General features: G+C 34.9%; 1 protein-coding gene across 2 annotated transcripts in view; it reads left to right on the forward strand.

Moving 5' to 3' along the window:
• BTBD8 (BTB domain containing 8) overlaps positions 1-15283 on the forward strand; it is an 88604-nt gene that overhangs the window by 58618 nt on the left and 14703 nt on the right. For both annotated transcript variants that reach the window (XM_004619927.2, XM_055138507.1), the window contains exons 8-13: positions 2746-2831; positions 3671-3773; positions 8652-8834; positions 10054-10191; positions 10979-11108; positions 13646-13707. In XM_004619927.2, the coding sequence (XP_004619984.2) occupies positions 2746-2831; positions 3671-3773; positions 8652-8834; positions 10054-10191; positions 10979-11108; positions 13646-13707 (702 nt within the window). The remainder of the gene's footprint in view (positions 1-2745; positions 2832-3670; positions 3774-8651; positions 8835-10053; positions 10192-10978; positions 11109-13645; positions 13708-15283) is intronic.

Genomic DNA, 15283 nt, shown 5'->3' on the forward strand with positions numbered 1-15283 from the left:
GGCGAGGGGTGCTCAGGATCATTGAACCAGGGCATCATAGTTACAAAGCATGTATTGTGCCACTGACATTATCCCTTAATTTTTCTGTGTGTGTGTGTGTGTATATATATATATATATATATATATGCACATATATATCCCATTGCTCATCAATTTGCTCAAGCGGGCACCAGTAACATCTCCATTGTGAGACTTGTTATTACTGTTTTTGGCATATCAAATATGCCATGAGTAGCCTGCCAGGCTATGCCGTGCGGGCGAGATACTCTTGGTAGCTTGCCAGGCTCTCTGAGAGGGGTGGAGGAACCGAACCCGGGTCATCTGTATGCAAGGCAAATGCCCAACCGCTGTGCTATCTCTCCAGCCTATATACATATATATATATATATACATATATATATGTTTGAGAGAGAGATATATGTGTGTTTGCATGTATGTGCACACCTCACCTTGCAGTGCCAAAGATAAAATGAAAATCTCACATAAGTCAAGGTCTGTGTTGTACCACTTGAACCATATTCTTGTCCCCTACATTATTCTTAATTTGTTCACAAATATGGAAACTTTGTGTTATCAAAAAAAATTTATTCTTGAGATGAGTGGACTTATTTTATTTTACAATTACAGGCTTATTTTACTATTACAATTTTTCAGCCTTTGGGTGTTTTTAGATTATCAAGTATGCCTATATCTGTAGTCTTTTAATATAAACTCATAGTACTTTAATATTATCATATGAAATGAATCAGAAAGCCTTATTTAATTCAGTAAGATTTCTTTTTACTTGATTTTTGTGCATTGGTTAGAAGTTCATTTTTTTATTTGTATGTGAGCAGCTGGTTTTCTCAACACCATTTGTTGAAGAGGCTTTTCTGAGTCCACATCAGACTTTGTCTCCTTTGTTGAGATTAGCTGTTCATATACTTAAGATCTTTCTCTGAACTTTCATATCTATTACCTTGGCCTGATAGTCTGTCCTTATTCCAGTACTGCTCTGTTTTTGATTACTACAGCTTTATAGTGTAACTTAGAGGGAAGGAGAAGTCTCCCATCTTCTTTTTCACTAGGATTACCTTGGCTATTCTGGGGGTTATATTACTTCACATAAAATTTAACAGCACTTTATATCTGTGTTTTAAAAATGCCATGGGTATTTTTACTGCATTTAATCTATATAGTATTTTTTTCTAATTTTATTGAATCACCGTGAGATAGTTACAAGCTTTCATGTTTGGGTTACAATCTCACAATGATCAAACACCCATCCCTCCACCAGTGCACATTCCCCACCACCAATATCCCGAGTGAACCTCCCCCTTACCCACCCTCCCACTGCCTCCATGGCTGACAATATTCCCCATACTCTCTCTCTACTTTTAGGCATTATAGCTTGCGACACAGACACTGAGAAGTCATCATGTTTGGTCCATTATCTACATTTGGCATGCATCTCCTGTCCCAACCGGTTCCTCCAGCCATCATTTTCTTAGTGATCCCTTCTCTATTCCCTCTACCTTCTCCCCTCTGCTCATGAAGCAGTCTTCCAGCTATGGGGCGATCCTCCTGGCCCTTGTATCTACTGTCCTTGTTGCCATCTTAAAGAAGCTCCTTCAATGCCTTTCGCAAAGTTGGTGTTAAGGCTATGAAGTTCCTGAGCTGTTGTTTATTCATAAAGATCTGACTTGTCCCTTCAAATCCAAACAATAGTTTAGCTGTGTAGAGCTGTGAGGTGCAAATATCATTGAGGTTGGTTTTGTTTTTTATACTATATTCCACCATTTTATTCTGGCCATAGTGTCTCATTGATAAATCTGTGAATATTAAGAAAACGCCTTTGTATGTAATTTCTTAATGGGGAGGAGTGTAAAAAATACCCAGTGGAGTCAGGATTTACTCCTGATTCTGTGCTTAGGGACCACTTCTGGGCACCTTGTATCTGTTGGGGATCAGACCTGGGTCTGACGCATTAAAGGCAAGTGCTATCTTGCTGTACTATCTCTCCAGCCCCCATATTTAATTTCATAAACACTAGTATAATTAATAACTCACTATTTTAAAAACTAAGGATGTCTGACCTTATTATTAAGAAGGACTATGCTTGAGGTACCTCTAAAGAAGCTTTTGTACTTCTCTGAGAGCAGGAGATTTTCAGAGTACACATTTAGAGACAAGTTGATTGCTAGTAGTTATTAAGTGTATAAAACCCCAAATCATATAGATATTAAACTCTCTTCACCCTAATGGGTAATAGGTGTGCTTAGAAACATAATCCTCAAACTAAAAATGTGTGACATTGGCAATATAAGACTTAATACCAAGAGAAGAGTTAGTTTCATTACTTGTTTTTACATTTTATCTGATGTTTATTACCTTGTGTATGTGCTTTTAAGAAAGTATATAATGGTAGCATAATAAAATTTTGTCATTTTATCTGGGATCAATGTAGGAGTGTGCATCAAAAGTTATAATATGTGGTTGTACTGCACAGTGATGAGCTAAAATTTATTATATTTTATTTTAAAATTTAAGGTAATTAATATTAGAATTAAAATTATGTCCATTCTGGTACTTCAGTGTTCAAATGCTATTTTATAGAATAAGGTTATTAGTTCTGTTTATTTTTAAAGAATAGATTAATTATAAATTTTTCTATCAAAAAATGTAAGTTACATCTTTATGAACAAAATACTTTCAGCCTCTGTATATTGAAATGATAAATGTAGTATTTTTCTTAATCAATTTTAGCCTCTTAGAAAGTTGGAGCCTATACTAGAATGCTTGATTATTGCGCATTCAGTTGGAGTGGAAGATCTTTTTGCTGACTGCATGAAGTAAGTGATCTGAAAATAGTGCTTATACTATTTAGGGATTTTTTTTGTTCCATTCACCTTATTTTGTTTAATATTATACTTTTCTTGGTCATAATGTATAAAGTACCTTAATGCTTAATTAATAGTTGATTTAGATAAAACTCAAGATGCTTGTTGTCAATTTTCTTTTAGTTGGACCTTCGTTAGATGATTTATGTTAAAATATATGTAGATAAGAAAAAGTTTATTTAAAGTATATGTTTACAGAAAAGGGGAGAATAGGCAAATTCATCTTAGGGTTCACAAAACTGTGTCAAAAATATATATATTATATTTATATATATACACACACATATGCTGTGTCCTGCACAGCCAACTTGAACTTCAGCTGGAGAGAGGGAATGAGAGCTGAAGACGGGCCAGGGAGGACTGTAGGAAACATACAGCAGCTTTATTCCAAAGCTCATTTTTTTTATAGTATACATTGAACACTCCGTGGGAAAGCCAAGGGTTACAAGTTGAGTGAACGACATTATCTGTTATTCTGCTTTGCAGCTGCACATGAAGGCAGTTCCTTGAACTCTCTCAGGAATGAGAATGGGGCTCCTGGCCGGCCAAGGCGGATCAGGTGCAGCCCTCCCTTCGGCCCCCCATTTACAGGGTCAGCCGCCAGGGCATGGTGCTCCCACATGCCCAGTTTTTCCCTTGCTTATTCCCTTTTCAGGGAAAACAAGCAGGGGTACCAATGCCAGTCCCCAACACACACACACATATATAACATAACTCATTAAAAATAAGATTTTATTTAATTTAATGAAAAATATTTCTCTAACTTTGGATTCTTTGATTTTTTTTTACAGGTGGATTATAAAGCATTTTGTAAGGTTTTGGTCTGAGAAAAGCTTTGCAAATATACCTCCTGAGATTCAGAAAATTTGTCTTAATATGTTGATTCAGTCCTTGGTAAGTATAACCTAAATACCATCAAAAAATTTATTGGGTACTTTAAATGATTTTATGATAACTGTACTCTGTATTTGCATTTTTACAAACATTATTCTAGGGGCAAATAACTATATATTTAATAAGTATTTGCTAGACATTTGTGAAATTTATTGGTGTACCCTGCATTTGGTTGTACAATCAGCACAATTTGTATAGTAAATCACATTGGTCCTAAAACCCTCAGTAGTTGCATAGTTGCTGAAGAAGTCATTGGAGAAATAAAGGATGCTGGTACAAACAACCAACAAAACACTTCAATCATAGCAAAACCTGGTTTGTTTGTTTTTTTCACTCTAATAAAGGAAAATAATTCTCGGTATATGGCTGAAGCTTTAAGAGCTATTGATTTTTTTTTTTTTTTGGTTTTTGGGTCACACCTGGTGATGCACAGGGATTACTCCTGGCTCATACACTAGGAATTACTCCTGGCGGTGCTCAGGAGACCATATGGGATGCTGGGAATTGAACTTGGGTTGGCCGAGTGCAAGGCAAACGCCCTACCCACTGTGCTATCGCTCCAGCCCCAAGAGATATTGATGTTAAAGAAAAGAATCCACTGTTGACTCTTGGTCTCTAATAATGCTAACAGATAAATATTTGAATGTCTGTTATGATCCACTTGTCTAAATCTTTACAGTACTAAGGATAAAGTATACATGTAGGGGAAAGCAAATGTTTCAAAATTTATATCATGCAGCCTTTATTATGGATTTTAGACCATCCTCATTAAATCACCTATTTCTGGGTATCAGACCACTCTAATTCTGTGTCCTGAAATTATAATCATTATTTCTAATAACTCTTTGAGATGTTTTTTGTATTGACTGGATGATTCTTCTGTTGATCTTACCTGAGCTTTGTCTTGTGGCTGCTTTTATTTAATTTTATTTTATTTAGCAACCATGTCTCCCACTTTTAATGATCTTATTTTTCTGTGGTTTTATAGTATCAGATTTCTGAGAGAGAAGCTACTAGGTTTCTTATGATCTTTCTCCAAAATTTGCACAGCACTGTGCAAGGTCAGTGAAGAATCAAAGAATAAGGAAGCAGTTTACCTTTTTGTAGAAGTTCAAAGAAATATGGCAATATCTTTCAATCTACTAAAATATATCAGAGTTAACTTTAATGAATATTTTACTAAGCATTATTTTAAGAAGTAGAAATCAAAGATATAGGGTCAAGATGTTGGAAAAGAGCAATTCGAGAGTGCTCCTGGAACCTCTAAACAAAACTGCATCAAACAAAATACAGGGTCCTTCAAGGAGCCTCACTGAGAGTTCACTGTACAACTGGACCATTATGTCTGCAAGATTCATCACCGTGGAAGGGTATGGTGCTGCCAGCAGGTCAATCAGTAACTGCGGGGTGAGTGCACCAACAGCCTGATGGTGCCTTCAGACTTCCTGATACCCCAAAATTGCTGATGTACCTTCTGCCAGCCTTTAGAAGGACCCCAACAACTTGGAGCCAAGCTTAACAAGAAATTAAATGGCAAAAAGTTAGGTATGTGGGAGCCACATCTACAAACCACCTCTGGCTCAGCTATACAGGCTCATTTATTGGCCTTATTTCAGAGACCCATAAATCTCAAAAGAGATCAAAAGCTGCAGTTAGGGCAGGCGTGGCACACTGCGGGTAAGCGGGCGCACCTTGAAGGGCATATGCCAATAATTTATTTCTCTGGGAAAGATGGAAACAGGGGCCATGATCCAGAGATACACAAGAGAATCTCTGAAACGAGCAGCTCACTGCAGAGATGCCTCCAGTCTTTAAGCCAGACCAACTTCGCCAGGGTACCTCAGGGGCAGGCATCGTCCCTCCACCTACCCCCTAAACACCCCAGTGGCCGCCAACTTCCAGAATCCAATGAGAATATTAAGTATGCAGGTTCAGTGACAACAAACCACTGGTCTGAAGGGATAGGGGATGGGCCAGTCCTTCTCATCCCCCACCCCCATTGGGACCCTGGAGGTCACGCCCACAAACTGCCTCCAGCTGCTTCTTAAGCTCCTTAATGGCCATGATTCATTGACACACAAAAGAATCTTCGAACCAAGCAACTCACAGAGAGATTTTTCCAGACCTAATTATCTAAAATTTTAGAATTCCAGGAGCATGGGGCCACTCTCGCAGCTACGTGACATCTTATGCTATTCATAACAAGCAATACAAAAGAGAGTATGGGAGAGACTGTCTGCCATAGAGGTAGGGGAAGGGGCAGGATTGGGGGGATACTGGGGGCCTTGGTGGTGGAAGATGTGCACTGGTGGAGGGATGGGTGGTCGATCATTGTATGACTGAAATTCAAACAGGACAGCTTTGTAACTATCTTCACAGTGACTAAAAAAAAAAAATTATCACTGTGGAAGGATTCTAGGCATACAGAGTTCTCGAAATGCCCAGGGAACACTTAAATATAACAGTGGTAAGACTGTTCACTGAATTGAAGAAATATGAGTAAATGCTCCAGCAAAGAAAGAAGATATGACACAGAGGATCCAAAAACTTCAATGAGAAACTACTGAATTGAAGAACACTGAAACATACTCATTGAAATAAAAAAAACAAACACTGAGGGGTGCACAGCATCAGATGAGAGAAGCCATGGGATGAAACAGTGTGCTGAAAATAAGGTATATGAAGCCATAAAAAAAGGAGAATAAAATAACTAAAGAGAAATAAAATACAGGAATTATATGGGACATCATCAAAATGAATAACAGAGTTCCTAGGAAGAACCTCTCTAGAAGGAGAAGAAAGAAAATGGGAAATAATTATTGGTTGAAAAATTATAGCTGAGGGGCTGGAGCAAAAGTACAGTGGGTAGGACATTTGCTTTGCATGCGACCAACCCTGGTTGTTTTCCCTGGCATCCCATATGGTCCCCTGAGAACCACCAGGAGTAATTCCTGAGTACAGAACCAGAAATAATCCCTGAGCATCACCAGGTATGACCCCAAAAAATAAGAAAAAAGAAAAATTATAGCTCAGAACCTTTCCTATTCAGGATTGAGGATATAGCCAGATCCAGGAAGCTCAGAGTTCCAAACACAATAAGCCCAAATAGAAAAACACCAAGACAGTATAATTAAAATATTAAAGAGCCAAAGATAGAGATAAATTTCTGAAAGCAGGAAGAACAAAGCAGAAACATGTATAATAGAAGCCCATAAAATTCACAGTAGTTTCATCAAATGAATCCCTCAAGCCAGAAGGGAATGACTTAATGAGCTAAAAAAAGAATATAATTTCAGAACCTCAAAGGCAAATTTTATGATAATCTCAAGATAAATATGCTTAGAAAACAGAGGCAAATGGTACCTGAATACTGTATCATAGGCAGATAACAGAGCACAGTGTTTACCTATAGAAAGGGGAGAAAAAGATAAACTTCACAAACATGTCATCAATGGCTCACATTTGAATGTGGTTTAATTATCACAAATTGCAGCACAAACATCAGCATGTTAAATCAAAAAAGTTAAACTATTACTATTCAATGACATAATAGTATGCATAAAAAAACTTTTTTTTTCCTCTACAAAAAGACTATTAGAAACAGCAAATGTAAAAATAAAGACAGGGTCCAGAATCATCGCCAAAAATAAGTTTTTGAACTTTATAAGCAAACAATGATGTAGGTGACAAATTAAAAGCCAATCCCATTTATATTTGTCAGGAAACCCCAAGAATCAGCTTAAAAAATGAGGTGAAAGATTGAAGACTATAAGTTAGTATTAAACAGAAGATTATAAAGTAAACAAAAAATTCCATGTTCATGAATTGAAATAATAGTCAAAGTGATCATCTTACCAACCAAACACTATATATATTTAGTAAATCCCTATCATAATTCTATTGATAATCTTCAAAGTCATAGAAAAACTCATTGCCAAAATTTGTATAGAACCATTAAACTCTCCAGATGGCCAAAGCAATTCTGAGAAGAAAGAATTCATTGCATCCTCTGACTTATAATGCTTTCATTTTGATTACTGAAATAAAGATAGACTCCCACCCAGTGGAATGGAATTTAAGTCTAGAAATAAACCCAAAAGAACAATTTATGACAAAGGAGTCAAGAGTTATAAGAAATTGTGGTGTATAAATACACAGAGGAATACTACTCGGCTATTAGAAAAGAAGAGATTTTGCCTTTTGTTGCAACTTGGATGAAACTAGAGAGTATCATGTTATTATGTGGAAAGGAAAAGGAAAAGCCTTTTTTGAGACTGAAGCTGCTAACCCAGAGGGAAAAATATTTTTTCTTTTTTTTGTGCACAATCAAATTAATCTTCAGGAAAGTTCAGTATTCATGGACATTTCCCCCTCTGTATAAAAATGAATCATTCAATGAATAAAAAAAGGAGTCTTTTTAATTAGAGTGTAGGAAGAAAATTGCTCGGGATTGGAAGTAATTTTTAACTTTACTAAATATATAACAAAGAATACATTTTACAGTCATAAAATTATTAAGACTATGTCAGTGTAGTCATGCAATTATGAATGATATCTATAAGTATAAAAATTAATTCAGTAGTGAGAATCTCAGGTAAGTTAATTTTTTTCTTTGAAATTATTTTTAACTTTGCTCTGAAGTTTTTAACTGTCTTTTAGGGCAGTTTCTTCCTAGTTCATACTTTGCCTTTGGGATATTTCTAAATGAAGATGTAAAACTGATGACAAGTTAATGAGTAAGAATGTTGGTGGAGATGATGGGTGCAAGGGTTAGCTAAGGAAGTATCACAAGAAACATGGCAGGAAAATGAAAGTATTTACTTAAAAAATTATTTTATGAGCAATAATTAACTTTTCCCAATACTTTTGAATTCTAAGGATGATAAGAATGCAGCTTTTCTTCTGATGGAAAGTGACAGGCTAATCATCAGTTTACCCAGAGTGAAGTGGACAGAAGCAGTACTAACTATGGCATCTCAGCTCCAAGAAGAATGCATTGCGTATATTACAACAAACTTTTCTAAGATAATTCAGAGTGAACATTTTTATCTGTTCTTACAGGTATGGTCTCCAAAATTAAATATTATATTTAATTCTACCTTTCTGCCCTGTTTTTAATTACATAAGGGTTTTATTTATTTATTTATTTATTTATTTATTTATTTATTTATTTATTTATCATTTATTGGTTTGGTGCCACACTCGGCAATGCTCAGGGGTTACTCTTTGCACTTCTCAGGGGACCATATAATACCAGGATCAAAGCCAAGTGGGCCACATGCAAGGGAAATGCTATACCCATTGGACTATTACCCAGCACCAAATTATATGAGGTTTTTGTTGTGGTGGTGGTTTTTTGTTTTGCTTTGTTTTGCTTTTTTGGGTCACACCCAGTGATGCTCAGGGGTTACTCCTGGCTCTGCACTCAGGAATTACTCCTGACGGTGCTTGGAGAACCATGCCGGGGATTGAACTTGGGTTGGCTGAGTGCAAGACAAACTCCCTACCCCGTTGTACTATTGCTCCCGAATTATGTAAGAATTTTTAAAATGCAGATTGCCTTTCACTAAATTAGTATAGCTTAAATAAATCCATGGCAGATGGCATGCTTGTATAGGATTTTGAGCTGTGATGGATAGATTTTGGCTCATAAGATATTGAAGATGGGAGGGGACAAGATTGAGAGTAACTCTGGCTAACTTTAGCACTCAGGCAGCTTAAGCCAAATTTTAAGAGCTAAAGCCATAAAGATATTATTTTTTTATTTTTATTTTTTTGCTTTTTGGGTCACACTCGGTGATGCACAGGGGTTACTCCTGGCTCTGCACTCAGGAATTACCCCTTGCGGTGCTCAGGGGACCATATGGGATGCTGGGTATCGAACCCGGGTTGGCCGCGTGCAAGGCAAACGCCCTACCCGCTGTGCTATTGCTCCAGCCCCCAAGATATTATTTTGGTCAGTAATACAATTATAGTTCAGACAAGATATTCTGTCTCATAGGGCCCAATTTTCTCTAAAATTATTAAAGAACTTCTAGTATTGATTTCTAGGTTCTGTTTTTAGGACTGTTTTTGGCAATTAATAATGTGTGTGTTTAACAGAGGAAAAAGATTATTATGATTATGTAATAGAATAGTCATGTTATTAACAAAGGAAATAAGATTTCTGGTCGACTTTATAAAATCAGTTTTAATGACTGGTCTGCTGTTATACCACACCTTCAAAATTCTTACACATTATATATATATTTTTTATTAATATAAATTTCTGTGTTTGTAGTCACAAGCAATGAGCAGCACAGCTGATCTACTGGTCAAGATTTTAAAAGCAATTGAAGAGAACATTACCACCGAGAATAGTTGCTCTTTTCTTATGGCTTTGGACACATTACTGAATTCTGATAATACAAAGGAAATGGTACTGAATGCAATAAACTTCATTAAGATGAAATGATATTTTAACCATTGAAAATTTACATGTATATTTTAATTATTGAATGACTCAGAAACTAGGGGATGGATATCTGGAGTTGGTTATGGTCTTTTGTGTACACTGAGAATTTTTCATAGTACAAATTTCTTTAAAAATTATTTTAACCCCAGGTGTTTTTTAAAAGTTTAGATTTGGGCAGTTTGACTAATTGGTACAGCATAGCATTGTTGATTGGTGCAACATAAGTATTGCTTCAAAGTCATACATTAAATTTCCTCAATGTAAAACTTACATAGTTTTTATTTTTATAATATACTAATTCCTTTTATCTTTAGAAAAAGCATTTAAAATTTAAAGTATTACTCTTTAGATTCAGTTGATGATAAAGTAATTGCAAATCATTTATATTTTATATTTGTTCAAGAATGGCTTAAAGCCTTCATCATATTTATTATTATTGCACAGAGTATTTGACCTTGTAATGTCATAGTTGATTTGAAAAGACTGTGTAAGGTATTCATGTATTGAGCTATTGGTGGTTTAAAATAATGTTTGGTTGAAAGGATAAGGTTTAGCTTCATTTTCATTTTCACTATAAAATTCTGTCATTGAAGAGTTAAATCTTCATAAATAGTATGTACCCAAGGTTGTTAAAAATCTAAGTGATGACATCATTGATCTAGCTTAGGAGTAAGTAGATTCCGAAAGGAATTAATGACTGGTTGCTATGACAATGTAGCTCACCAGCTGCTGATTTGTTGCTTGAACACAGGGTTTTACGTGCAAGATTCAGGCTCTGCGTGATAAGCTGTGGGTCTTCCTGGTTCAGTCTTTCTATGCTGTTCGTCACACCGAAAGCTGGAAGCTAATGAGCACAGATGATCAACAGAAAATCCAAGCAGGTTTGTTAGCCTTGAGATTTTTAATTTTGTATTTTTCTTGTGAGCTATCTTGAAGGGATTCTAATAAGTGATCGGATTACTGTTAGCTCCTGTTCAATAATAGCTTGCTAATTGAAACAGTGGTATATATTGAAGCAGTTTTAACAAATCATGCTTTCTTTTCGCTGTTCTTAGAAAATGAAACTCATTTCACTTATATGTACGTATAAAAATATACATATATGTAAGTTTTTAATTCTACTTTGTATTTGCAACAATGTTTGCAGCCAGATTTGCTTAAAGGAATTCTTGTAAAGAGATTGATTGTAAGTCACATAGAACAAATTACCAAAATTTCTCTCCCTTTTTAAGTATATTTTGCCAGAAAGCTGCTAGGTCTTTTGCATAAGGTCTTCTTTCTTGTGGTTTTGCTGGGATTAGAGCTGGGTTTTGCTGTATTTTACAATTGATCGGTTCGGTGATACGGCATGTGCCACTGCAGACTCTCCCTCAGGAGCTGCACAGTTGTCTCTGACATTTAATAGGCACCATTTGAAACATTAACATTAAGCAGAAAGCGCATATTCCTCATAATGTATGTCTGTTTCAGAAATAGTGAAATAGAATTTTGAGGGTGTGGAACTGAAAATGGCTTCACGACTATTTCTGGGTTAAAGCAGGTACCTAAGAAGAAATATTGGCAGATTCAGCAAGTATACTTTTTAAAACATTTTAAATTTGATCATATTTTATGAAACATTTTTACTATAAAATATATAACCCATGATTGATATCACATATTCTGTGAATATATGTGTTCAGTTCTTAAACAGTACCAGTAGAATATTATTTGCTCTATCTTACGTTATGAACCTAACATGTTAGTGTAGCTATATGTGATTTGAAAAGCACTCTTCAAAGAAATTCTGCCAAAATAAAATCATACAACAACAAAATGAGATCTTTAGAAATTAGATATTTTTCCTTGTGATTACTTCTGTGCTGCATTTTAAATGGCAGATTACATTTACCACAAAATGTATACAGTGTGAAGAAATAAGATCAGCCTTCTGATTGCCATTCAACTCTCTTTTGATTGCCAGTAAAACTTTTTTTTTCCATTTCAGAGAATTTCATAATTATATTTTGTCTCAGTGTTCATCTTAGTTCTTTAAATAGTAATTAAAATTACATGTAAATGCCTATATAAATACACATATCAAAAACAAAATGTTATTGGTAATCCACTTATCAAAATAATTTTTCAATATTCTATCAATGTAATAATTTTTATTTTAAATGTGTTGAATTATGTTTACATAATTACTGCATTTAAAAGCCCTGGATAAAGGATTGATCCTAGGTAATCTTTGTTGTAACATTTCTTATATTTTACTTGAGTTGCTTACCTTCAGGAAAGATCTTGTATTAATTTCTTTTCGTATATTACTGTGCAAAATCATTTACTTACTACAAACCCACCCTTATAATGCCATCTTCAGGACCCTGCTTGTCACAGATCCTGTAGAATAGAGGTAAAGAAGACTATGCTAGAGTTTCAGATTGCTTATGTGTTTTTTTAATCAGCTTTTAAAATTCGTATCTAAAAAATAAAATCACCAGATAGTATGTTTCTTCAAAATATATTTGTTTTATTACTTTTAAAAGGAAGTGTTAGCTTTAGCTATACATTCTGCTTACAGTTTTCATACCATTATTTCTATATATTTTCCTGATGCTATTCAAATTTTTATTTGAAGAACATAAACATGAGCCCTCTGGTGATTTTTATATATATGTATATATATATAACCCTAATCTATAAAATTAATTTTTATGTGGTTCTAGAGGGAAAGGGTTTGAAGATTGCTTTATTTTTAACAGTATATTTTTCTTCTCTTTCTTCTTTCTTCATAATAGACCTGAAAAGTTAGAAAATATTTATAGCTACTAACAACAAAGTGCGTTTTGCAGTTTTAAGACAAATACTTTCTCATATTTATTAGCTTATAAGGTGTTACATTTATTACAGCCTATAACTTTTTAAAAATCTGGAAAATGGAATACATCTATTTCTAAAGTTTTTGAAGATTCTGGGATGTTTTTTTCTTTTTTGCTTAAAAGTATGCATTTCCACAGCGTCCTCTTCAAGCCCGTGTTCTCCCTTGAACACATGCCTCACTTGCTTGTGTTTCTTTGCTGCCTGTACTCTCGAACACATTTCCTCTCTTTCTCTCCTCTCACATCTTTCTAAGTTTCAAATTAAAAATGATCATGCTTTACTAAAAAAAGTATGAATCTTCTCAAAATTATATACTCCATATTTACTGTATTTTGGAATAAAATATAAGAACAAGGAAACAAGATTGAAAAGTAGGCTTTTTAATAACAATTTAAATATAGAGTGAGAAATTATAAGTACTAGGTGGGTACTAGATTGATATTAGTACAATACACTTTTCATCAAATATATTCTTCTCTGCTAATATTCTATTTTCATCTATTTGTAATAATAGTGATTCTAATAAAAAATTAATTGTTCTTTTTTTCCCCTGCAGCTGCATTTGACAAAGGTGATGATCGAAAACTTGGCAAAAAACCCATATTCAGTAGCTCTAAGGTAAACCTTTAAAATTTTCTAGGTAGAAATGAAGCACATAATTTAAATGTAATTATTAGATGTGTCAGAATAATTTTTAAGATTTTACTTTTTATTAAAGTATTTTTTAATGGAAATACTTTTGAGTCTCTTTTTAATCAGGTAAACATTTCATAAATCTTTCAGTGATGTGAATTTTCATTTTCAGCTGGTATAGGAAGTGAAATATTGTCCACCCTTTTTATTTCCTTGAAAGCCTTTTTGGCAACAAACTTATTGGAGCCCTTCCATCAGGTCAAAAATTGCCTGGAATTTTAAACTTAATTTGATGCTTATTTTTCTAATTAACCTATTTTTTACAAAGTAAGATTTCTATTGCCCCAGTTTTCTCTTTACTAAAGTTCTAATTCACGTAACATATTTTTGACATTAAAAATAAAAAACTGATTAGTACCAAAAGTACAGTTTTGTTTCACTTGAAAAGTCTGTTGGTGGGACCAGGAGATAGTTGCAGTGGCAGAGCACATACCGAGGATATATGGGATTGTCTGGCATTCCAGGACTCCTCAGCCCTACGGTGTTCGACCCAGGTGCTCCACTCAGTCCTGCATTGCCAGGCCGGCATCACTAGGAGTTGCTCTTCAACCCCTGAGAGCCACTATGAGTGACCTTTATAAAAAGAAAAGTTCCTTGGTATTTTTACATGTGTTCCATAAATAATGAAGGTCTAAAGAAATAGGTAGGTGAGCCAGAGAGATGGCCGCAAGGGGTAGAATTCTTGTTTTGCCCTGGGTGGGAGCCCTGGGTCCTTCAAGCATTGCCAGGAGTCATCAGGTGTAGCTTCCCCCTAAAATAAATAAATAACGCCTAAAACTCAACAGCAAAGAAGTAGAATGGTGGTTGCCAGGGATCAGAAGGCAAGTAAAGGAAGACTTGGTCAGTGGGTATGCAGTTTGTTTCTGTGGATGAAAACTTTGCATGTTATAAAGTACATAGAGCTACATTACTCTGTTGCCCACTTTAAAAAGAATGAAGATAAAGGGTGGAGATGTGGCTCAGTGTGCACGTGTGAGGACCCGAGTTTGATCCCTGGCATGGGGGAAGAGGGAGGAAAGACGATAAATGTTCCTTGTTTTTTTACCATAGGTATTCAAAAGCACAAATACATATTAGTTGATAATAATAAAAAATAATTATATACATTATGTAAATACAATATAAATATACTTGGTTATGCTATAATGAGCTTTTTTCAACTGGGGGCCATATGGCTCTTTGTGAGCCTTCAAACATTCCAAGGGGAACCAAAAGTGAAGATCTCATAAATGGGGGGTCAGAGCACAGGACTAGGGAGCCAACTAGTAGGACAGAGGGGCCACAGGAAGGAAATAAAATTGGAAGGAAATAAAATTTCCACAGTAGGAAAAAAGATTGAGAAACATTTATATAATTGATATATTTTTATTCCCCCAACTAATGTTTCTAAGAGTTAACTCACAAATTATTACTTAATTACATGCCTGTTATATACTTAATTTATATGTTTTGTTGTAATATACATAGTTATTCTTGTACAACTATATGAACATAGTGAATT

This window comes from Sorex araneus, chromosome 5, assembly GCF_027595985.1.
Source record: "Sorex araneus isolate mSorAra2 chromosome 5, mSorAra2.pri, whole genome shotgun sequence".
NCBI lineage: Eukaryota > Metazoa > Chordata > Mammalia > Eulipotyphla > Soricidae > Sorex > Sorex araneus.